Source organism: Notolepis coatsorum (assembly GCF_963971535.1).
Source record: "Notolepis coatsorum genome assembly, chromosome: 3".
NCBI classification, from domain to species: domain Eukaryota; kingdom Metazoa; phylum Chordata; class Actinopteri; order Aulopiformes; family Paralepididae; genus Notolepis; species Notolepis coatsorum.
This window is the reverse complement of record NC_140167.1, coordinates 157,273,196-157,298,585: the sequence shown is the minus strand read 5'-3', so window position 1 is coordinate 157,298,585 and position 25,390 is coordinate 157,273,196. Positions and strand designations below refer to the sequence as shown.

At 43.4% G+C, this 25,390-nt stretch overlaps 1 protein-coding gene across 1 annotated transcript in view; it reads right to left on the bottom strand.

The window, feature by feature from the left end:
* The window catches only part of galnt13 (polypeptide N-acetylgalactosaminyltransferase 13), a gene marked incomplete at both ends in the record, with an annotated part of 244,921 nt that overhangs the window by 121,970 nt on the left and 97,561 nt on the right, over positions 1 to 25,390 (bottom strand). Inside the window, 2 exon segments of the mRNA XM_084310931.1 lie at positions 7,705 to 7,912; positions 11,325 to 11,491. Of these exon segments, the coding sequence (XP_084167057.1) occupies positions 7,705 to 7,912; positions 11,325 to 11,491 (375 nt within the window).

Below are 25,390 nucleotides of genomic sequence, written 5' to 3'. Positions count from 1 at the left end.
CCATTTTGGAAACTGTGAAGTGCCACAGAACAAGTGACACTTTTGGACAATGACATCCTGGGTCGTTCCTATATGACCAGTATAAATCTTTAAACTAAACTCTGGAAAGATAGCTCTATGATGGCTCTACTTATAAAAAATGGAACTGAGCCTTTAAATGTCTCCATAGAAGGGGCCGTTGTCTGTGAAAAGGGAGTGAACCTGCGGAATGTGAGGCCATGGAGAAGAGAGGGGCCACTATAGCCGTATAAACTATTTTTCACATGTAATAATTATGGAAACATATATACTGTTGGTATAAAGGTATATATATATAATGCTATATTAATTATATGTTTCATAATTCTCTGCTTAAAAAGAATGATATGCTTGGCGATGATACCTACAGAAGGTATCATAACCCTTGCCTGTCCTGCCTGCATTCTCTTACTGTTCTGCCTGTTCTGTACTGTTCTGCCTGTTTCTCTTACTGTTAGAGTGAGTCAGAACGAAAGAGGCCCCATGCAGTAAGGGAGTGACCGGCTGGAATGCAAGGCCAAGAAGAGGGAGCTCTAGTCAGAGGGGCATTGTATTCTTATGAATTACTTGATTTGATATGTAACTGCAAAGTAACAAATAACTGAAGGAGGGATATGACACGTACTGTACAATGATTGGAGCTATGTACTGATGATGGCGTGACGTGACGGACCTTATAAAAAGGGCCAACTGGCGAGAGCACAGGCAGATTTTTACACTGAGCTGGAGAGAGAGGAGAGAGATGAGAAGAATGGTGCTTGACACTGGGCACAAGCCGTGCATGATGAGATGTTCTGTTTTCTGCTTATTTTAAACTGAATTGGGTGCTTTCCACTTCAGTCTCTTCTTGTAACTAGCTTTTTCTAATTAAAATTACCTCTTTATAAATATGATTTGTATCCTTTCTTCTGACCAGACGACCGGACGACCGGGTAAGCATGAAATGTGTTTTGCCTTGTAACTTCACCCTATTGCATTTTTGATTAATGATAAAAACTTTAGAAGTGGGGCTTTATCCATATGGAGGCCTAAAGAGAAAAATGTCAACCACGCGGTCCCGTGTTGCATTTTTGATTAATGATAAAAACTTTAGAAGTGTGGCTTTATCCCTACGGTAGAAGGAGACATATGATTATGCATTAAGGCAAAATATAATAAGTGGCTTTATCCCTAGCTATAATAGGATTATGCATTAAGGACTAAAGGTGGGTTCTGTAAGCCTGGTTTTACCATAAAAACTTTAGAAGTGTGGCTTTATCCCTACGGAGTAAAAGGAGACATATGATTATGCATTAAGGACTAAAGGTGGATTCTGTATAATGGGATTATCAAGTAAAGCCATACAGTGATAATACGTGTAACGGATAAGGGAAATGGACCTCATTCTAATTAAAGAGAGTCCGTCCCAGTGCAAATAAAATAAAAGATTCCGCAACTTCAATCACTCGACCTAAGGTCGATGACTGACGGGGGTCGGAACGGTGCATTCGCTGTCTCTTGTCGGTCAGTGGTAACAACAACATTTTGTAGACTCGTTTGGTTCTGCGTGTCAACCACTTCACAGGACGCTGTTTGATGTCAAGATAAGCAGACCAATGAGTTATGAAGTTATCGATCTGACCTAAGAGCCAGCGTGGGCATTCAACAGAAACGCTGAAGAGCATTTTTCAAAACCCAGAACTTGCAGACATGTTAAAGCCCAGGCACATGACTAAGGAAGGTGTGTATGCAGACTTGAGAGATGCCACCTATTTGAAATTGAAATGAAATTAATTTTAATTTCAGTAGAAAAAGATTCCTTTAAAATTCAACTTTTTTATGATGACTTTGAAACTGCAAATCCATTGGGCTCTAAAAAGGGTATACATAAATTAGGTGGTGTATACTTTACATTAAGAAATGTCCCCCCAATTTATAATTCCTCTTTGATTAATATTAATTTGTGTGCTCTTTTCCATGCACAGGACATTAAGCGTTATGATTTCAATTTGATACTTGAGCCACTTGTCAATGATCTGAAAGTACTGGAGACAGAGGGACTTAAAATTCCCATGTTTAGACACGTGATTCGTGGTACCATAGTTCAGGTCACTGGGGATAACCTTGGCTTGCATGGTCTGTTTGGGTTTGTGGAGTCATTTGGGGCTCGGTATTGCTGTCGTTTCTGTCTCCTTGAAAAAGCTCGTTTTCAGACTGTATTCTGTGAAGATGATCCGGCTGTTGTACTAAGAACTGTTGAGATGCACGCACAACACTGTCAAACTATACAGACAGATCCTACGCTACCTCATATATATGGTGTGAAACGCAGTTGTCTGTTGAATTCACTTGAGTATTTCAACACAGCCATGCATCATGCATGATATTTTATAGGGGGTTGCTCAGTTTGAGGTGAAACTTATTCTCAAGTACATTCTTCAGGAGAAACTTCTAAATGCTGAACAACTGGCTGGCAGAATACATGCTTTTGGTTACAATCAGCAGCGAAACCGTCTGCCAAGAGTCAAGTTGTTGGATGAAAGTAAGGATTTGGGGTTGAATGCCACACAGTCTTGGTGCTTGTTGCGCAATATGCCTCTGATATTTGGTGATTTAATACAGACTGATGATAAGTACTGGCATCTTCTGCTTTTGCTTCTACAGATTGTTAACATTGTATTTTCACCAGTCCTGTCATATGGCATGACCATTTATCTCAAACATGTAATCACTGATCATCATCGGCTCTTCAAGCAGTTATTTCCTAGAAGCAACCTATTGCCAAAGCATCACTTCATGATACATTACCCTCGTAATATAAGGAACATTGGCCCAATTCTGCACATGTGGTGCATGCGTTATGAAGCTAAACATAACTTCTTTAAGAGACAATTAAAAAGCTTTAAAAACATTACAAAGACATTAGCCCAAAAGCACCAAAGTTGTATGGCAATGTATCGGGAGTCCTTTACCAAAGAAAGATTAACCATAGGTCTAGGAAAGATGGTGGCACTTGTTGAGCTCAAAGAAGGTCCAGAGATTGCTTCCTTATTTGGAGATGTAACCAGTGTTTTTTCTGCCAAGTGGATAAAACATCATGGTACAGAGTACCGCTGTGACTTGATTATCTGTACTGAGGTAGCATTTGAGATGCCTGTGTTTTGTAAGATCAAGACTATTGCTATGAAAGATGACAGTGTATTGCTCTGTGGAAAAAAACTGATGGAAACCATGTGTTTTGATGACCATTACCATGCCTTTAAGGTCAGACTGCATCCAGACGGAGTTGTAAAGGTCTTGGATATAAATCAGCTGTGTTACTTCAAACCATTTGATATTCAAATGAATTATCGATCGACAGATTGCTCAAAGTATATTGTTCCATATTGCCACTTTATGCAGACCTGCTAATGTGATTGTTTTATTACTGCATCCAGACGGAGTTGTAAATAGGGTTGGGTACCGAAAACCGGTTCTAATAGCAACCGGTTCCTAACTTCCGGTTCTGGTAACATATTTGCATTTCGATTCTTAATTTTTTATTTTTTTTTACTTTATTAATTAATACCATAGTTACAGTACAGCAACCAAATTAAACTGTATCAAGTCAACTGAAAATGTGAATAGTATGAAAAAATTCAAAAAAATTCAAAAAAAATCTGAACCGGAATCGTTCAAATCCAAACGATGCCCAACCCTATATAGTTGTAAAGGTGTTGTATAAATCAGCTGTGAAGTATTGTTCCATATTGCACTTTATGCAGACCTGCTGAGGTCAATGTATACTGTTTATGTTTTATTTTTTTATAAGCCTGCCTGACCCTGCCTGACCAACAATAAAATAGTTGAAATCATTATTTTGTGGTAACTTGTGATTTTTAATGTATATTGTATGTAAATGCAATTTCACACTATACAAGAGTAAATTAAGTGTAAAATTAACACCAGTGAGGTTTATTTTCACCAATATAGTGTCCGGTTTCATTGACACTGTGCAGTGTTAATGGGTGTTATTTGCAGAGCTGTTTTTTGTGAGTAAATTATCAACACAGTACTGTGTAATGTCAACACTTCAGCAGAGTTATTTGACCTCAGTGTTAACTTTTAATAACTCAATGCAGTGTTAATGAGCATTGGAATTCAACTCAATCAGAGTTAATTTGTTATCACATAAGAGTAAATTATCAACACTTCTGAGAATAATAATTACACTCTCAAGTGTTATTAAACCTATAGTGTTAAGTTTAAATAACACCATACAGTGTAAGCGAGTGTTAAATTTGTACTCTATTTAGAGTTAATTTAACTCAAAACATTTTACACAGGAGCAAGAGTCGATTTAACACTATTCGTAGTTGGAGTCATATACACTCTGGAATAGTGTTAAATTCGACTCTTTAAGTGTTAATTTGACACTGCGAATTTTACTGTGTAGATGTAGCAGTACTGTCTATCTGTATGTCGTGTGTGTCATATGATGAATTGAAAATGGGGGACCCTGATGTTAACAAGACGAAAGTCTTTCTCTGGTCTGCATCCCCTTAACAATTGTATGTATTGAGCTGTACTGTACTGTACCCATTCTGCAATCTGTTAATAAACTTTTCAATCAATCAGCATATTGTTTATTATTATTTTATTTCATTGGGTTTTTAGCCCTAGTTGCACTTTTGTTGCACCTTTTTGTGTTTATTTCATGTTTTTAACAGTGCATGAAAGATACTGCAATTTTTTTTTTTAAATAAAACATAGTGGTTAAAAAATTTGGGTCGTGACTTAATGACTAAGGAAAATGTTGGGTCCCGAGGCTAGACCAGTTGAGAACCACTGATCTAGTGTATTACAGTAAGTAATGATGACGAATGATGCACACGGACCACAAGGTACACACGATGGCTAGCGGTCAGCCTGGGGCAAACAGACACCTCGCCACAGGGACGCATCATGGGAAGGTGCACTCCCGAGACGGGCCTGGATGTCTTTCAAGACGGCTTCTACGTCGGAAAGTCAGATAATTCTACAAGACCTGTCCTCGGCCAGTCCTTTGTACCAGCAGCCATCAGGCTCCACAACAGTGGGCAGGGAACGCTCAACACTGTCAGACATTCAATTACTAGGAACTACTATCACTGAGTGTATCTGACTCCCACCTGAACAGACAACGTATAACGTATGAAGTATATCACGCCATACGTACCTTATGCATACTGCACCTCTGTATGCTATATACTTACTTACTCATAGTATATATTTATATTATAGTGTCTATTGTAACTATATTTATTGTAATGCAAATATAACTGATGATAGGGCATACAGACCCTCATCTGCACCTTGATTTACACTGCCTACTTGCTCATTATGCGTATACTCTGAGTTAATTATATTGTTATATTGTTTACACTGCCTATTTTTATTTGTACTCTATACTGTACTATACTGTACTATCATTTTATGACCTGTATCATGTCTTCTACTATTACCATGTACCTGTACCTCCCCTCCCCCCTCCCCCATGCTGCTATGATGCCTGGATTTCCCCAAGTGGATCAATAAAGGAATATCATATCTTAGCAATGTCCAAGATGCCTTTTTGTTTCAATCTGTCTTGGAAAAGATGTGCCTCCTCCATCAGCCAGCGTGCATTTCCTGTCCGAATGGAATCAGTCTGTGCAGCGGCATGGCCTGCTGTGTTACAAACCTACACACGTCAATACCATGTGCAGGAGCACGGAAGAGTAATGGCTCTATAATATAATATTCTGTGTAAAGTGATACCAATTTCGGCTCTGCACCTCAGGCTAAATTAATGAATTACCTCAGATGAGAGGAACATTTAGCCTATGGCCGTTTCCATACAGCCTTTCATATAGGAAGCCAGCTGGCTTCACCACGTACACTTATGAAACCGGGCTGAAACGATTCTCGAAAAAATCACAGCTTGATTACAGTGTGAAATGAACAGGGACTGTATGTAGAGTCGAGCACTAGTTCATAAAGAGTCAAGCACTAGTTCATAAAGAGAACAGGGACTGTATGCAGAGTCGAGAACTAGTTGAGTTATTATACAATTAGAAGCGTGTGGTCACAAAAGCGCAGAGCTGGTGAACAAACAATTCATTATGGACTAAAAACCAGAAATTCTTTGGGAAGAGGAGGCTTTGGACTGTCCGGTTGCTTGAGTTGATTGCGTTCTCATTGCAAACAAATGGTATTAAATCTTTTTCTGCATCTGAGTGTGACTGCTGTGTTCACATTCTGCCCAAAACTAACCGACCCAAGGCGGGAAACGCTCACTATATCAGAAAACAACTGCTCCCTGTATCAGAAAACACCTACTCCCTGTATCAGGAAACACCTGCTCCCTGTATCAGAAAACACCTGCTCCCTGTATCAGAAAACACCTGCTCCCTGTATCAGGAAACACCTGCTCAGGAAACACCTGCTCCCTGTATCAGGAAACTGCTCCCTGTATCAGAAACCTGCTCCTGTATCAGGAAACACCTGCTCCCTGTATCAGGAAACACCTGCTCCCTGCATCAGGAAACACCTGCTCCCTGTATCAGGAAACACCTGCTCGCTGTATCAGGAAACACCTGCTCCCTGTATCAGGAAATACCTGCTCCCTGTATCAGGAAACACCTGCTCCCTGTATCAGGAAACACCTGCTCCCTGCATCAGAAAACTGCTCCCTGTATCAGAAAACTGCTCCCTGTATCAGAAAACAACTCCAACCCATACAGGTGTGAAAACATACTTAGTTTGTTCCCCGTTTTCCAGTTTCTGTTGGTTATTCAGTTGTTATTCAGCACAGCTGTCAACCGTCCTCAATAAATACACCCGCTTTTGGGTCCAACGCTTCAACTGCCTCCAGCCTGTCTGTCTGCACTTGGGTCTTCTCCGACAGAACGTTACCGTGGCCAACCGACTACATTTGTGTCACTTTCACAATTTGCCACCACGGGATGGATAAAACGTAAGGCAGTTATTGTATGATGTAACTCGAGTGAAACACTACTCTTGTTCAGCGGTTCTATAGCCATGGAGTTTATTTTACATTTCCTCACTATATCAAAGCCTCCAGGAAGTGAAGAATGACTTTCATCTTGTTGCCTCGACGCCCCTGGACCAACTGAGCAGCTATGTTGTTAGAAGAGCAGAATTGCATTCAATCAAATGTCTATTCTTTTCCATTCTTGGAAAGCAGGCTGGCTGTCTTTTAAGACGAGGACACGAGTAGCTATTGGACACTCCTGTACACACAACACCCACAAAGCACCTCTTATTTATCATTTCACATACAGGTGCATCTCAATACATTAGAATATCGAGGAAAAGTTTATATATAATCTATATATTATATAGATTCATTACACACAGAGTGAAATATGTCAAGCCTTTATTTCTTTACATTTTGATAATTATGGCTTACAGCTAATGAAAACCCAAAATTCGGTATCTGAGAAAACATGTATATTACATAAAAAAATTAAAAAAAATATATATTACAGAAATGTCGGCCTACTGAAAAGTATATGCACTAAATACTTGGGCGGGGCTCCTTTAGCATGAATCAATGTGGCGTGGCGTGGAGGCAACCGATATATTTCCTCAATACTCTAATTTATTGAGATGCACCGGTACTAGTGCTGACTCTAAGGACGACCAGAGTTAAACCCTCCGATCGCAAGGCGCGATGGCTCCTACCTGTCCTCTTTGATGCGCGACAGCAGCGGCTCCAGCCAGCCTGCGGTGCACTCGCAGTGGGCGTCCAGGAAGGTGATGACCTGCCCCCTGGTGGCCGCCGCTCCTCTCAGCCGGGCCCGTATCAGACCTGAGCGCTGCTCCATCCTCAGCACCCGCACCGGGACCTCTAGTGTCCCGACGTAGCTCTCAAGCTTCTTCTTCAGGAAGTCTGCAGAGAGGCCACATACAGCATGATGCATACGATATGACAGTGCTAGTGGACTCCCGGGGAAACCCTACGGGTGGCCTCTTCCTCAGGGAGTCTGTGGAAAGGCCACATACAGTATGATGCATACGATATGACTGTGCTAGTGGACTCCTGGGGAAACCCTACAGGTGGCCTCTTCCTCAGGGAGTTTGAGGAGACGCCACATACAGCATGATGCATATGATATGACAGGCTAGTGGACTCCCGGGGAAACCCTACGGGTGGCCTCTTCCTCAGGGAGTCTGTGGAAAGGCCACATACAGTATGATGCATACGATATGACAGTGCTAGTGGACTCCCGGGGAAACCCTACGGGTGGCCTCTTCTTCAGGGAGTTTGTGGAGAGGCCACATACAGCATCATACATATGATATGACAGGCTAGTGGACTCCCGGGGAAACCCTACGGTGGCTTCTTCTTCAGGGAGTCGGTGGAGAGCACATACATTATTCTAGATATGACAGAATGTAATAATGGCCCCTGGGACATTAATATAACGTTCTGAATAGAATAGAGTAGAGTAGAGTAGATGGAGCAAGCAGTGCTTCAACAATCATAGTGTGTGTATCATGTTAATCAGCCAAATGAATGCACCAATTATTTTTGCCATGTAATTGGACAAAAACATTGGAGATTTCCTGTGTAGTCTCTCCTAAAAGACACCAGTGTAGTCTCTCCTAAAAGACACCAGTGTAGTGTAGTCTCTCCTAAAAGACACCAGTGTAGTCTCTCCTAAAAGACACCAGTGTAGTGTAGTCTCTCCTAAAAGACACCAGTGTAGTGTAGTCTCTCCTAAAAGACACCAGTGTAGTCTCTCCTAAAAGACACCAGTGTAGTCTCTCCTAAAAGACACCAGTGTAGCGTAGTCTCTCCTAAAAGACACCAGTGTAGCGTAGTCTCTCCTAAAAGACACCAGTGTAGTGTAGTCTCTCCTAAAAGACACCAGTGTAGTCTCTCCTAAAAGACACCAGTGTAGCGTAGTCTCTCCTAAAAGACACCAGTATAGTCTCTCCTAAAAGACACCAGTGTAGCGTAGTCTCTCCTAAAAGACACCAGTGTAGTCTCTCCTAAAATACACCAGTGTAGTGTAGTCTCTCCTAAAAGACACCAGTGTAGCGTAGTCTCTCCTAAAAGACACCAGTGTAGTCTCTCCTAAAAGACACCAGTATAGTCTCTCCTAAAAGACACCAGTGTAGTGTAGTCTCTCCTAAAAGACACCAGTGTAGTCTCTCCTAAAAGACACCAGTGTAGTGTAGTCTCTCCTAAAAGACACCAGTGTAGCGTAGTCTCTCCTAAAAGACACCAGTGTAGCGTAGTCTCTCCTAAAAGACACCAGTGTAGTGTAGTCTCTCCTAAAAGACACCAGTGTAGCGTAGTCTCTCCTAAAAGACACCAGTGTAGTCTCTCCTAAAATACACCAGTGTAGTGTAGTCTCTCCTAAAAGACACCAGTGTAGCGTAGTCTCTCCTAAAAGACACCAGTGTAGTCTCTCCTAAAAGACACCAGTATAGTCTCTCCTAAAAGACACCAGTGTAGTGTAGTCTCTCCTAAAAGACACCAGTGTAGTCTCTCCTAAAAGACACCAGTGTAGTGTAGTCTCTCCTAAAAGACACCAGTGTAGCGTAGTCTCTCCTAAAAGACACCAGTGTAGCGTAGTCTCTCCTAAAAGACACCAGTGTAGTCTCTCCTAAAAGACACCAGTGTAGTGTAGTCTCTCCTAAAAGACACCAGTGTAGTGTAGTCTCTCCTAAAAGACACCAGTGTAGCGTAGTCTCTCCTAAAAGACATCAGTGTAGTCTCTCCTAAAAGACACCAGTGTAGTGTAGTCTCTCCTAAAAGACACCAGTGTAGTCTCTCCTAAAAAACACCAGTGTAGTCTATCCTAAAAGACACCAGTGTAGCGTAGTCTCTCCTAAAAGACACCAGTGTAGTCTCTCCTAAAAGACACCAGTGTAGTCTATCCTAAAAGACACCAGTGTAGTGTAGTCTATCCTAAAAGACACCAGTGTAGTGTAGTCTCTCCTAAAAGACACCAGTGTAGTGTAGTCTCTCCTAAAAGACACCAGTGTAGTGTAGTCTCTCCTAAAAGACACCAGTGTAGTGTAGTCTCTCCTAAAAGACACCAGTGTAGTGTAGTCTCTCCTAAAAGACACCAGTGTAGTGTAGTCTCTCCTAAAAGACACCAGTGTAGTGTAGTCTCTCCTAAAAGACACCAGTGTAGCGTAGTCTCTCCTAAAAGACACCAGTGTAGCGTAGTCTCTCCTAAAAGACATCAGTGTAGTCTCTCCTAAAAGACATCAGTGTAGTCTCTCCTAAAAGACACCAGTGTAGTGTAGTCTCTCCTAAAAGACACCAGTGTAGTGTAGTCTCTCCTAAAAGACACCAGTGTAGCGTAGTCTCTCCTAAAAGACACCAGTGTAGTGTAGTCTCTCCTAAAAGACACCAGTGTAGTCTCTCCTAAAAGATACCAGTGTAGTCTCTCCTAAAAGACACCAGTGTAGTGTAGTCTCTCCTAAAAGACACCAGTGTAGTCTCTCCTAAAAGACACCAGTGTAGTGTAGTCTCTCCTAAAAGACACCAGTGTAGCGTAGTCTCTCCTAAAAGACACCAGTGTAGCGTAGTCTCTCCTAAAAGACACCAGTGTAGTCTCTCCTAAAAGACACCAGTGTAGTGTAGTCTCTCCTAAAAGACACCAGTGTAGTGTAGTCTCTCCTAAAAGACACCAGTGTAGTGTAGTCTCTCCTAAAAGACACCAGTGTAGTCTCTCCTAAAAGACACCAGTGTAGCGTAGTCTCTCCTAAAAGACACCAGTGTAGTCTCTCCTAAAAGACACCAGTGTAGCGTAGTCGCTCCTAAAAGACACCAGTGTAGTCTCTCCTAAAAGACACCAGTGTAGTGTAGTCTCTCCTAAAAGACACCAGTGTAGCGTAGTCTCTCCTAAAAGACACCAGTGTAGTCTCTCCTAAAAGACACCAGTGTAGCGTAGTCTCTCCTAAAAGACACCAGTGTTGACAGCAGAGTGTCTTCCTACCTCTCTTTGAGCTGCAGAGTGTCTTCCTACTAGGGATGTTCGATATTGGCTTTTTTACCGATATACTGATATTGTCCAACTCTTAATTTCCGATACCGATATCAACCGATACCGATATATATGCAGGGTTCCCCCCCCCCCCAAAAAACTGAATAATTTCAGGTAATTAACATTACATATCTCTTGTCGTGGAATTAACACAACATTATGCATACTTTTGACAATAAATTAAATAATAATTTGTTCTTACTTGCTTGCCTGGGTAAATAAATGTTAAATGAATGTAAAAAAAGAAAGAATAATATCGGTAGGCCGATAATATCGGACATCCCTACTTCCTACCTCTCTCGCTGGCGTCGTCCACCAGCAGGATCTCCACCAGCAGGTGTCTGGGCGAGCGGTTTATGACACTGTGCACCGTCCTCAGCAAGGTGCTCCAGGCCTCGTTGTGGAACACAATCACAATGCTGGTGTTAGGCACGTCGTCCGAGTACACCTTGGTCTTACAGCTGGGGGGGTGAACAGCAGAGAGACAGAGAGAGAGAAAGAAAGAAAGAAAGAAAGAAAGAAAGAAAGAAAGAAAGAAAGAAAGAAAGAAAGAAAGAAAGAAAGAAAGAAAGAAAGAAAGAAAGAAAGAAAGAAAGAAAGAAAGAAAGAAAGAGAAAGAAAGAAAGAAAGAAAGAAATGAGTGGGCTACTCGCAGCACAAGTAAAGTACGAACGAAGAGTGCAAATGTAACAGTAAAGTGCAACTCTGGACAGGCCAAGAGTCTTTAGATTAGATTAGATTCAAATGTATTGTCATCACACAGCACAAGTACAGTACAACAAAAAGAAGTTTAGCATCCAACCAGAGTGCAAATGTAACAGTAAAGTGAAATAGTAATATACAATGTAACGACAACCTCTTGAGAGAAAATGGTGGTTTTTTCAATCTATATTTGGTTTATAAAACTGATATAAAGAGACGCTTTAAGAGGGTAATATCATTATCATCACGGGATGATATTGACGGTGGAGAAGAAGAGGTTTCACAAGCACACTGCCAGCGAGGGGGTTTGTTTTGAATTCCGATTGGAAGACAAAACAAAGATAAGGAGCGGTACAGAGCGAGGGAGAGGGGTGACCTCTTTAATGCAACAGTGAATGAAACGTTTTGAAGTGTGTGTAAAGGTTAAACGCGGTTGTCATGACAGCGCGTCGCCTGACAACCAGAAGAGGGGCGGGGCTATCGTTTCTACGACGAAGATCTATAAGTCGAACGGTGTTTCCGGGTGTAAGGCAGACTAAAATCTGACTGAGACTAAGAGGGACGAAACCAGGAGAGACTCTCTCTCCTCTCATCACGAAGGGGGGGGGGGGAGGAAGAATGCCATATCATCATTAGCTTCGGCTACCACGAGGATGGTATTGGCTAACGAACAGGCCTGACCACTGTTGGACTGAGAGACAGAGGGACAATAGACTGGACTGAAAGATCATTAGATAGACTGAACACACCGAAAGGTCATTAGAATAGACTTTGCAAGGACAATACAATCTGTTAACATCTGAGCTGAGGTTCCTGTTTATAGCAATAAACAACGCTTTTCCTCATAAGGTATTTCACGTTGTCGAAGTGTCGAATTCTTACGGAGGTGGAGAATTATTATGGTTTGCGGATTGTACTAACGGGGTGAGATAAGGATCTAATCAACCGGTATCGGAGACATCAGGACCATTAAAATGACACAACACAGAGGAATTGGATGGAGAGCCAAACAGACGAAGACGTGATACTGGCCAGTTTTATCAGGATCTAACACTCTGTATGAAAAGTGCTATACAAATAAAGTTATTATTATGTACAGGTGATTAAACTGGGTATAAAATATATAAATAGTAATAGTGCTAATCAGATGTATGTACAGATGTTGTAGTGTTAATATGTACAGTGATACAGGTATATTATGACATTAGGGTAGTAAATCTAATAGTAATAATTTAATAAAAGAAAATATATAATACATCCACAGAGCTTTTAGAAAGGTGCGGAATTAAAGTATTGCGTATTATTTATTTAAAAATAAAAAATCATCTTTGACGGTGAATAACACCATGCTAACATTGACCAGATGTGAAATATTGCCACTGAGCTGATTCAGCACCTTCTTGAGATAATGTGTACAAAAAAATCTAAGCAGATTAACTCTTTCAGTGCCACGCCTGGTTTTCCGTTTTACCGCTTGAATGCCACCATCGGCGCCAATGTTAACGTTAATATCGCCTAATCTATGTTTTAAATTATGGCTATGTGTCTAATCTGCCCATCGCATTATCAAAGACTATTTTCCAGTCCGTGCTGTGAAGACAGATTGTTTTTTTATCGCGTCGTTTCCGTTTCAGAGCAGTTAGAAAAGCCCCCGTTTTGATATAAAAAACAGCTCATTCTGGAGCATTCTATGAAAATCGTCTTTTAGTGGAATATTCCACAACGTTGATATTCGTCGGCCTTTTTATGAATCGTTTTCAAATAAACGCTAGATGATCAATATTATACGTGCACGCAAGCACATTACGGCCGCGCACGGATAATCGCTCCGTTGATTTCCTCACGGAGTTTTACAGTGAAACCGAAAGAAGACATTTCACAAAACAGCTTATAACTTCATCAAACTTACTCTGATTATCCTACCACTGATAACATAGAGTCCTTACCTGACATCAGATGGTATCCAACTGGTATATTCCAATTCCTGATCACCATTCGAAAAAATCGATACGTGTATGGATCCAACGCGACACAGTGGATCTCCATGATCCGCGGGGATCTGAGGCTCCAGAATGAACTGTGGTAACCCCGGCTGGATCAGTGAACTGGAAAATGTGGAGTACCGGATTTTCTTCCCCATTCATTTTCATTGAGTCCATTCCAAAATCACTTATGTCATCTGGGAGACGACAGGGGGCGCTTTTTTCCACAGTGATCACCGGCGCAGCTCGGCAATACTCGGGTAGGCTCGGGTGATGCAATCATTTTTCAGATCCCAAAAAAAAAAAAAAAAAAAAAAAAAAATCAGAGAAATCTCGTGAGTGGCTAGCAACCACCTATAAAAAAACACGAGGAATCTCGTGAGTGGCACTGAAAGAGTTAATAAAGGGCAGATGATTTACAGGGTTTTTTGTACATACAGTAGTGAATTTTGCCATCCGGACAAATGCCATTTTAAATATGAATATAGAATAAACATTTACATTTACATTTAGTCATTTAGCTAACGCTTTTATCGAAAGCGAATATAGAATATCAGGCCTATAAATGACCTTATTATGGCCAAGTCATACATTTATGGATCGGGCCAAATCTCCTCTTTCCAATGGCTCAGAGTTCACTCTGGATTTTGTACCACCAGGCGCCCCTGACAGGTCAGCAAAGACTGTGAATGAAATCTACTGTAAATACAGTTACTTTTTCATAATGTCCATAGCTCCGAAATGTTTTTTCAGATTGAGATGCTTTTTTTCCCCAGACGTTCGGATTCGAACCACCAACCCTTCGATCATTGGACGACCCGCTCTACCCCTGAGCCACGCCGCCCCATACATACACGGTGCCTGAGCAATGGAGCAAACGGAGCAGGTGCATCCCCACAATTGAACTTGGGGGAGCAAACGTGTGCTTTTGCACCCCCACTTTTTGATCATATGAAAAATATGATATGTCCCCCCACAATATATCACTGTAAACATAACTACGTAATTTCAATCAAATTAATAATACGCAATGACACTTAATAGCGAGTTTTTAAGTTTCCAAAGATTGTGACCCCCCTGCCCCCCACATTTTAATGGTTTGATCAACTGCCTCCCACGGTCCCTCCCCCAGCAGTCAGTGGCGCATGCTGCTGCAGGTACAGGCTGAGTGCGTGTGTGTCACAGGCGACCGAGTCTGTCATTGGTGGCAGACTTTTCCAGTAAGTTGTTCAAACAAATGATTATGTTAGACATGTCTTTACTTCTACCACTCAATACAATAAAAGTAATTTATAATCATCACCTTCTCTTTTTTCGCTGCATTGAATTACAAATCACTCTTTATGCTAGCTAGCTGTTAGCTGACGTTTGCTAGCTAGCTACTGTAGTAACATCAACCAGTGTGTGTGTGGTTGACTAGCTAGCTACCTGGTAGATCAAAGCCCATTAGAGTTTGAGTTTATTAGGATCCCCATTAGCTGTTGCATGACAACAACTAGTCTTCCTGGGGTCCACACAAAACATAAAACATTACATTCGACAAGACTTTTACAGAACACTAAATAAAAAACTGATTTCTGAAGTCCATTTTCCTTCAAGCATTGACTTTCATATTTTCCATCAAATACCACTTATTTTCTGATTTTCATTTCATTGGAAAGAAAATAATGATAATAATAATAATGATAATAAAATAAGAATAAAGTACTTATATCTGCATTTACAGATGCCAGCCTTCAATTATCTTAAGGTACAATACCTGAAATGAAAATAAAAGAAGAATGAATTATAGAATGATAGAAGATAATATGATAGAAGCCCATCTCCTGTAAATAACATGCACAGTGTGTGTGTGTGTGTGTGTGTGTGTGTGTGTGTGTGTGTGTGTGTGTGTGTGTGTGTGTGTGTGTGTGTGTGTGTGTGTGTGTGTGTGTGCGTGCGTGCGTGCGTGCAATCCATTCTTTGTGGATCCCACCCTTAGACTAGTTGAAAAATGTTCATAAGAAAGAGGTGAAATGCTAATAGAAATGTTTCATAATGATGTTCAGTGTATTGCTCTCCTTAATGTAGAATGCTATGGTGACTGTGCAGACTCAGGAGGGAGAGAAAGAGACACAAGAGTTACAGGTAATGGAAATATCAGACAGTCAGCTTAAAGTGTAGGATAACATAACAAATTAAGACACAAATACTTGGATCATATATCCCCCCCTCTCTCCCTTTCTTTACAGAGTAGCATAAATATTGTGTATTCAAACCAGTTCAGTGTATTCATAAGAGTATTGCTCTCCTTAATGTAGAATGATATGGTGACTGTGCAGACTCAGGGAGGAGGCAGAGAAGGAGAGAAAGAGACCCAAGAGTTACAGGTAATGGAAATATCAGACAGTCAGCTTAAAGTGTAGGATAACATCCCTAGTCAAAAAAATGCTATAGGAATCTCTATACGTTTTTGGAACCCTATAGGAATCCTTTAGGATCCCATAGGATTTTGAGACAGTTCTATAAGAATCCCATAGGATTCGTATGGGTTTGGTTCCAAAAACGTATACAGATTCGTATAGGATTCCTATAGCATTTTCTGAAAATCGGAAAAGCAGAAAACATTTAATGATATTTTTTTCTAGTTATTCTTGAAAAGAGAATCACACATTCCATTATTCTATCTTAATGAATAGTAAAAAAAAAAAAAAAAAAAAAAAAAAAAATGTATTTTCTAATCACCAGAGATGTTTAAAAGAAATAGGAAAGGGTTGGATTCTAACCTAACCCATCCTGTGTAAGGGCGCGCCTGCCTCATATTTATGACCGCATGCGTCTTTTTTCAATGTATTCCAATGGGGAGGGAGCGTATGCAGTCGGCTTTTTTTTTTCAGCGCCTTTCAGCTTTTTTATGCGGCCGCACACAGCCTAGAGAGTTGAAAGTTTCTGAACTTTCCAGAGTGGTGCGCCGCGCGCATATTCAGACAACCAATCACAGCCAGTCATATCTACCACTCTGCTTGTAACCTGACACCGGAGCTGCCTGCCTGTCTACCTGCAAGAGACAGGAGCAGTATGAGGGCACAAATACACTAATAACTACACAAATACACTAATAAAAAGCAAAGGGCGAACTGTGGTGTCAGACAATAACTATATATATATAATTAATATACAATAAAGTGTATTAAAATATGCTATATGTGCAAAACCGCGGCAGTAAAATACGATGGCTGTCGCTAGATTTCTTTCTCTCTGTCATCTCGCTACAAGATGCGCTTCATCCCAAAACTACCGGCGCACTGCCAGCGTTTTTCAGCTGGAAATATGAGGCCGGTGGACGCGGGCCCTAAGGCTTCTTGTAGTACGATGTAAAAGAAATAATAATAGAGCAAGGCAATATATGGTATAATTATCTTTTTTCTCTTTCTTATTAAAAACTTGGCCTATTTGAAAGGAGATTGATTTAATAAAAATAAACGAGCGAAAAATCAATATACAGTATATTATACAGTATATATATATATTAATATATTATTATTATTATTATTATTATTATTATTATTATTATTATTATTATTATTATTATTATTATTATTATTATTATTATTATTATTATTATTATTATTATTATTATTATTATTATTATTATTATTATTATTATTAAATTCTGCCATGGAGGGGGTCGTGCCACCCCTTGCCTGTCACATAATAATCTTGCACCCCCACTTTCAACTATAACTAGGCGGCCATGCATACATACATACATACATACATACATACATACATACATACATACATACATACATACATACATACATACATACATACATACATACATACATACATACATACATACATACATACATACATACATACATACATACATACATACATACACACAGACACACATTTAAATGTACATTTTGTCATTTAGCTGACGCTTTTATCAAAAGCGACTTACAAGTTTTGTCAGCAGAAAGTGTACAACTCTATCAGCTGAGTAACAATGTTCAAGTGTTGAGTGCTACAGTGTAAGTTAGTATATTAGGACAAGTGCATGACAGTAAGGTTATTATTATAATTATTATTATTATTAAAAAAAAAATCAGATATTAATTGAAGAAATGTGTCTTTAGTCGACGGCGAAAGATTGGTCGGGTTTCGGCTGTCCTAACTGTGGTGGGCAGTTCGTTCCACCATTGTGGGGCAAGGACCGAGAATAGGCGGCTTCTCTTTGATGACCCTCCCGGAGCTCGGATAGGAGTGGGTCTGAGGCAGCCAGAAGATGCAGAGCGTAGGGGTCTTGAGGGTGTGTAGTTAGAGACCATTGACCGGCGGTAGGCAGGAGCCGTTCCCTTTGCTGCACGATATGCCAGGTCGAGGGCCTTGAAGCGGATTTGTGCAGCAATGGGGAGCCAGTGCAGGTCTCTAAAAAGTGGGGTGACATGGGCTGACTTCGGTAGCTTTGAGATCAGGCGGGCGGCTGCATTCTGAATGAGTTGAAGAGGCTTGATGGCAGTGGAAGGCCAGCAAGCAGTGCATTGCAGGACACACACTCTAAATTATTAATTAAATATTGTTGACCACAACTGACGACACAAAAATGTAGTTTACAAAAACCATGATGAATTCTCTCTTAATTTATGTTGACTAAAACAAGATGAGACAAAATAATTATAACTTTTAGAATAAGTCACGTTATTATTTCAGCATTTCCCATTTCCGTTTCCGGGTTAAACTCAGCAGCGTTTATGGCTAAAAGCCAAGCTACATAACATACGTGAGGCTAAAAACCGCGTCCCAGGTCTCTCGTGACTACAGCTTATACCAATAACCGCGAACGGAATCTGCTACTCTCTCAACACTCCTGCGGCAGCCGAACAGTTCTACCAAAAGAACATAGCATTTAAGACGACAGAGGCTGAGAGGATGGCTAGGCTAATAGCCTGGGAGTCGGGACCTATATCCCAGACAGAGACTTGCTCTCTTTCATCTGTGTACACCCACTACTATCAACATTACACATGGATACAACAAGGACGAGACCACGTTCACTTAAAAAGGTATGAAAAGAAAAGAAACAGACGAGTACTAACACTGAGATTGAGCCTGCTATAAGTTATGAATCCCTTTAGCGCTTGAAGTGCACTAAAACGTCGTAATGACTTTTTATTTTTCATATAATGTTGGGTACATGCTCAGTAGAGTTAGAACGATCCCAGTCTTAGGGGCTGTGATATTTTGTTACCACACTTTATGCACATAGAAGTGCGGTGGCAGGTTCGCTAAGCTAATGTTGTTAGCCGAATGCTCTGATGGGGGCCGCCATTTTAAGTTTAAAGTGACGTCGGCGATCTACGGTACGACTCGAGGGACAAAAGGGAATGTGTGTGTGACGTGTGTGAAATTTATACAGTAGGTCCCAGTGAGAATTGCAATCAGTGTGTACTGTGTATTTACACTATCCTAATGTTCCTTTGTTGGTTAAAAAAATAAATAAGCAATTTAAATCAGAATAAATTATGTTCCATTCCATGTCTGACTATTTCTGAATCTATTGACCATTTCAAGGAATGTTTGGTTACTATTGGGCTTCTAGCCTTCTACTGAACTTATTGTGAATCAGCTGATAGGGTTTTGGCTAGACTATACTTAATAAATATAATTGCATTATTTACAATATAAAAATATAAAATGCCTTTTTTTCATTAACGAAAACTAGACAAAAGTCATCAGTTTTCTGCGACTAAATCTAGACAAAAACAAAAAAGACAAAATTGAGACTAACACTAAGACTAAAATGCTCAGATATTTAGTTGACTAAAACTGACTAAACGAAAAATAAATGCAGATGACTAAATATGATGAAAACTAAAAAGGAGCACTTGACACATGACTAAGACTAAAACTAAAATGAAAATAGCTGCCAAAATTAACACACACACACACACACTATATTGTATTGGACTGGACTGGACTGTAATAGACTGGACTGTAATGGACTGGACTGTAATGGACTGGACTAGACTATAGTGGACTGGACTGGAATGGACTGGACTGGAATGGAATGGAATGGACTGGACTGGAATGGACTGGAATGGACTGGAATGGGCTATACTGGAATATACTGGACTGTAATGGACTGTAATGGACTGGACTGGACAGTACTGGATTGGACGGTAGTGGACTGTAATGGACTGGGCTAGACTGGACTGTAATGGACTGTAATGGACTGAAATGGACTGGACTGTAATGGACTGTAATGGACTGGACTGTAATGGACTGTACTGGACAGTACTGGACTGTAATGGACTGGACTGGACTGTAATGGACTGGACTGTAATGGACTGTACTGGACAGTACTGGACTGGACTGTAATGGATTGTACTGGACTGTAATGGACTGGACTATAATGGACTGGACTGGACTTCCGTCTCCAAGTCACACAAGACTTGTGTGACTTGGAGACTTGTGTGACTGGGAGACTTATGTGACTGGGAGACTCGTGTGACTGGGAGACTTGTGTGACTTGTGTGACTTGGAGATGTGTGTGACTGGGAGACTTGTGTGACTTGTGTGACTTGGAGACTTGTGTGACTTGGAGACTTGTGTGACTTGTGTGACTGGGAGACTTGTGTGACTGGGAGACTTGTGTGACTGGGAGACTCATGTGACTGGGAGACTCGTGTGACTTGTGTGACTTGGAGTCTTGTGTGACTGGGAGACGTGTGTGACTGGGAGACTTGTGTGACTGGGAGACTTGTGTGTCTGGGAAACTTGTGTACCTGGGAGACTTGTATGACTGGGAGACATGGTAAATACACAGGTTACAACATGTTTACAGGAACGTTTGGGAGTTGTATTTTGATTGTATTTGGAGTATATTTCCTGACTGTAGTGAACTAGGCTGGATGTCTGCCCAACTTCCAGTGATGAAGCTAAGCTAGGCTAACGGTCCAGGTGTTCCCTAAGCCCAATGCATGCAGAGAGACGGAAAATGTATGAATCTTCTTGTATAACTCCAGGGAAGATGTTAAATAAGCTAATTTCCCAAAATGTTGGAGTTTTCCTTTAAAACATTAAATAATGAAGAAAAGAGGTCTCCTCCCCGGGTGCACACGGTACAGTAGGTGTCTAGGCAGAGAAGAGGATGATTCGTCTCCGGAAGTCAACATATCCCTGCGGTACTTCCCTGGTTGCTGAGCAGCGGTGGATACCTTGGACCGCGCCTAATGAAAGAGCGGCGGCAAACTAATGTTCCGGCGGAATACATAAACACGCAGCACGCGGCTGCCCTCTCTCTCCCGAGGAGGCGGAGGAGGACGCCGGTGCACAGCGGCGAGGCGGAGAGACGGATGTGCTCGTGTTTCACCCAAATTGCTCTTTGCGTTTTCATTATCCCACTGAAGTGGATCTTAGACAACTATAAACAAAAGCCCCCAACGCTCCCATTCAGCTGTCAGTCCCCGTAATGTGTACACTCACTGGAGGGACCCAATGAATGAAACATGGAGGCCCCACTTCCCCTACGCTTCAGACTCCCATTTGTTTTGGTTTTTATTGGGAGGGAGAGAGAGAGAGAGAGAGAGAGAGAGAGAGAGAGAGAGAGAGAGAGAGAGAGAGAGAGAGAGAGAGAGAGAGAGAGAGAGAGAGAGAGAGAGAGAGAGAGAGAGAGAGAGTGTCATTTGGTCACTTAGAAAGAGCGAGAGAAGGAAATGGAGGGATATATATACATTGAGGCTGTAGCGGATACTTTACAAGTCGTTCTTCTTTCATCGTTTGGAATACATCAGCTTGATACCTCACGTGGTTTATTTTGTAGAAACTGTTTTTCTCATCTTTTCTCAACGCCTGCTGAGACCCTCCTGAAGTCAGACAGCCTTCACGCTGTGCTGCGAGCCCAGAGTCTAGGAGATAAAAGAACTAAGAGCCCAGAGTATAGAAGATAAAATAACTAAGAGCCCAGAGTCTAGAAGATAAAAGAACTAAGAGCCCAGAGTATAGAAGATAAAAGAACAAAAGGTTATCCTATAACCTAGTTATATGAATACTGGCTGAGCGTCTCGCTCTTCGCCATTATGAGATATCTCTTATCTCCTAGCACATAATGTGCTCACGGACAAACAAATGCACTCACATGCACGTGACCAGGCCACGCCCCCGCGTCCCACTATTTGACGCCGGACATGGTCACACTCTACCTTCCTCAGAAAGATTTCCAACACTGAAAAACCCATCCAAGGGACCTCAGGGCGCTAAGAGCGAGACGCTCAGCCAGTATTCATATAACTAAGTTATAGGATAACCTTTTGTTATATTATCATACTGGCCAATCGCGTCTCGCTCTTCGCCATTATGAGATATGGGGCAGAGCAGACGCGTTGCCCGACAAGTGTACCCGCTGAGGGCCCGTAAGCCCCAACCAGGGAGGAGGGGAGTCCCGTCCACCCGCCCGTCCTAATGAAGGGGGGGAGACAGTCAACTCCACCAAAGTGCAAAAAAAGGGAGAACGAGACACCGCTGAAAACGCACAGCACAGGCGGGACCACGTGTGACACAGCACCCCATGGCAGTGTGGCACACACCCACACACCCCTGCTAGCCCACCAAATGGTGGGACGCAGGAGAGGTCCCAGACCTCAGAACCGCCTGGGAGACAGAACCCCCAGTCACGTCCACAAGGTAAAACCTAACGAAGGGACCCGGGGAGGACCAGAAAGCCTGTCCAGCCAACGTGCAGCAAAAGGTAACGCCCCCGCACAACCAAGGTGCTCCTTGGACAGCGCCTCACCCGCGCAAGGGCCACCGTAACAAACAAACAGTTGAACGGAAGCCCTGAGAGCCAGAGTCCTGAGGTAAACCCCCAGTGCACGGACAGGACACGACAGGTGAAGGCCCGCCTCCAACTCACTAGCGTGAGGAGGCGGACGAACGCCTGAACCACAATATCCCTGGAGCGAAAAGAGCTCCGGATATTATTTGGCACGAAGACTGGATTAGGCCTCAGAGTCGCACCGCTGTCGGCCGAATAGACAGGCACTCAGGCCGCACTGAGAGAGCACACAGCTCACCCACGCGCTAAGCGGAGGTGATGGCCAAAAAGAACGCGGTCTTCAAAGACAGCCGATCCAATGGCGCCTGCTCAAGAGGCTCAAACGGGGCCTCCGACAACCGGCCCAGGACCAGTTGAAGGTCCCACTCGGAGACAGACGTTCCACAGGCTTGAGACGCCGAGCGCCAAGCAGGAATGTTCCACGAGAGGGTGGCTGAACAATGTTCTGCCCCCACACTCTACCATACACCACTCCCCAGCGTAAGCCGCGGTAGAGGATGGAGCGCACGCGTACCGGATAGCGTTAACCACAGAATAGTCAAGACGCATCCCCACCAGATCCACACAGCTGAGCCCCGGCCCGGCACGACCAGGACCAAGTCCTGCGCTCCCGACGAACCCGCCCCAACAGCTGAGCTATCAGGTGTAAGGGGGGGGAATGCGTAAAGAATCCCGGACGGCCACGGAATCGGTCCCAGACCTGCCCGACTATGTCTGGACGTAGTCCCCACTCGTCAGGGTGAGGACCGCCCCGCGACATCACACCTCCACCCACATTCTCCCTGCCGGGGATGTGGAGAGCCCTCAGGCAGCGCAGATAGAGAACGCCCATAGTCAGAGCCCGACCGCCGCCCGGTGCAGACGGGGGGAACGCACTCCTCCCTGTCTGACAATATACGACGCTGACGTTGTGTTGTCCGTCCGACTAAAACATGCTAGCCCACCACAAGGTGGCCGAGCCGTTTGAGGACCAGAAGGACTGCCTTCAATTCCAACACATTGAATGTAGCGCAGACCGGGTAGCATGGTCTTGCCAGCTGCCCCCTACTGCGTTGGCCCGACACGTCCCCCCCCCATCCCATGAGGGAGGTGTCGGTGAAGACCATGACGTGTGACAGCCTGCTGCCCATGGGGACCACGCTGGTGAGGGTACCAGGCCCTCCCCAGAGGACGAGGTCCCCCAGTACTGACATGGGAACCTTCAGCCGCTTCCACATGTCTCTCACCGGGTCCATTTCCATACTGGAAAAAACCCCACCTCTGTATCCTCCTCATGAAGAGGAGGCCAAGAGGCACCACAGCAGCAGGCGCATCACGGACAGCGCCGTACCCATCCTAGGACGGAACCTCCCGAGCGCGCCGAGAACCATCCACTCGCCGCCGCTCTGAGAGTGATGCCCATATAGACCTTGAACTTAGAAAAAGCCCAAGTACTCCACCCGTTGACTGGAAAGAGGAGTACTCTACTTCCAGTCTACAGCAAAACCCAGACTGGTGAGGCACCACCTGCCTGGTATGAGACCTGGCGATCTACCCTGACCGGCCAAGGACCAGAACGTCGTCCAGGGTAGAATAAAATCCGCAAACCCCGACGACGCAGAGGCCCCAGCGCGGTCTCCATGCACTTGGTGAAGATGCGGGGAGCCAGAGAGTAGCCGAACGGCAGCCTCTGGTACCCGTACGCTAAGCCCTGCAAAGGAAGCGTAGGTAAGCCCTAGGATGGAAGATCGGGATGCGAATACGCATCCTACAGGTCTATGGAGGTGAACCAGCCCCCCACCTGACAGCGTCTAACAGGTGGGAGACGGTCAACATTCTGAACCTTCCATGGGACAGGTCCAGTATGGGTCTGACACCCCCCCCCCGCGATTTCTCGGGCACCAGGGAATACCGGGAGGAAACGCCACGCATCGCGTCCTCCTTTGGGACCACGACGATGGCTTGCTTCGCCAACAGAGATTGGATCGCGTCGGCCAGAGCTGTCACTGCTGTTGACCCTGACAATAGGGTCTGTACCAAACCTGAAAACGGAGGGTGGGGTTGTGCAAACTGCAACACAAGTCCTCGCCTCAGCGTTCTCTCCATCCACCTCGACATATGGCACTGCTGTAGCCATATGTGATGATAATCCCAAAGCGCACCCGCCGCCACTTGGCGCTGGTCCGCCAGGAACCGTAGATAGGTCAACCCTGGACTCGCCAACCTCGCAAGCAGGGCATCTCGCGGAGCCGGGATATCGCAACCTGACACTACCAACGAGGCAATCGCACCCAAGGGGGGACCCCAACAGAAAGGGCCGGTTTGATACGGGGGAAGCTGACATCACACTGGGTGACATAAGCTCCCCGACTGAACATCTCCCCGGCATGGACTGCTGAGGATCTGTTCTGCAGCTGGACATGCAAGGCGTGTGGTCCCCACACTGCCCGATAGGGTGGGTTCCTACATACCGTAGCCCTGCAGTGATATTACTACCACCCAAATCACGCATGCCTGACTGACCACCGCCGGTCTTCCGGCCGTGGGAGGCACTAACGTGATACCCGGCCTGGCGGCGTGAATATTAAAGGCAACCAACTTGTGTTCAGCTTTTCTCCGATTGGCCACGACCCCCCGCCCCCTTTTGCCGCGAGCGCGGCAGAGGTCCCTGCAAGCGACAGAGGTCCCAAATGAAATGAATGAAGCGCGGAGCATAATGTATAATGTTATTTCACGGAGCATAATGTATAATGTTATTTCGCGTTTGTAACATCATAACATCAGTGGAGGCTGCTGACTGATTAATAATAAGCTCTCTTTATTTCGCGGAGCATAATGTATAATGTTATTTCGCGTTTGTAATGTCATAACATCAGTGG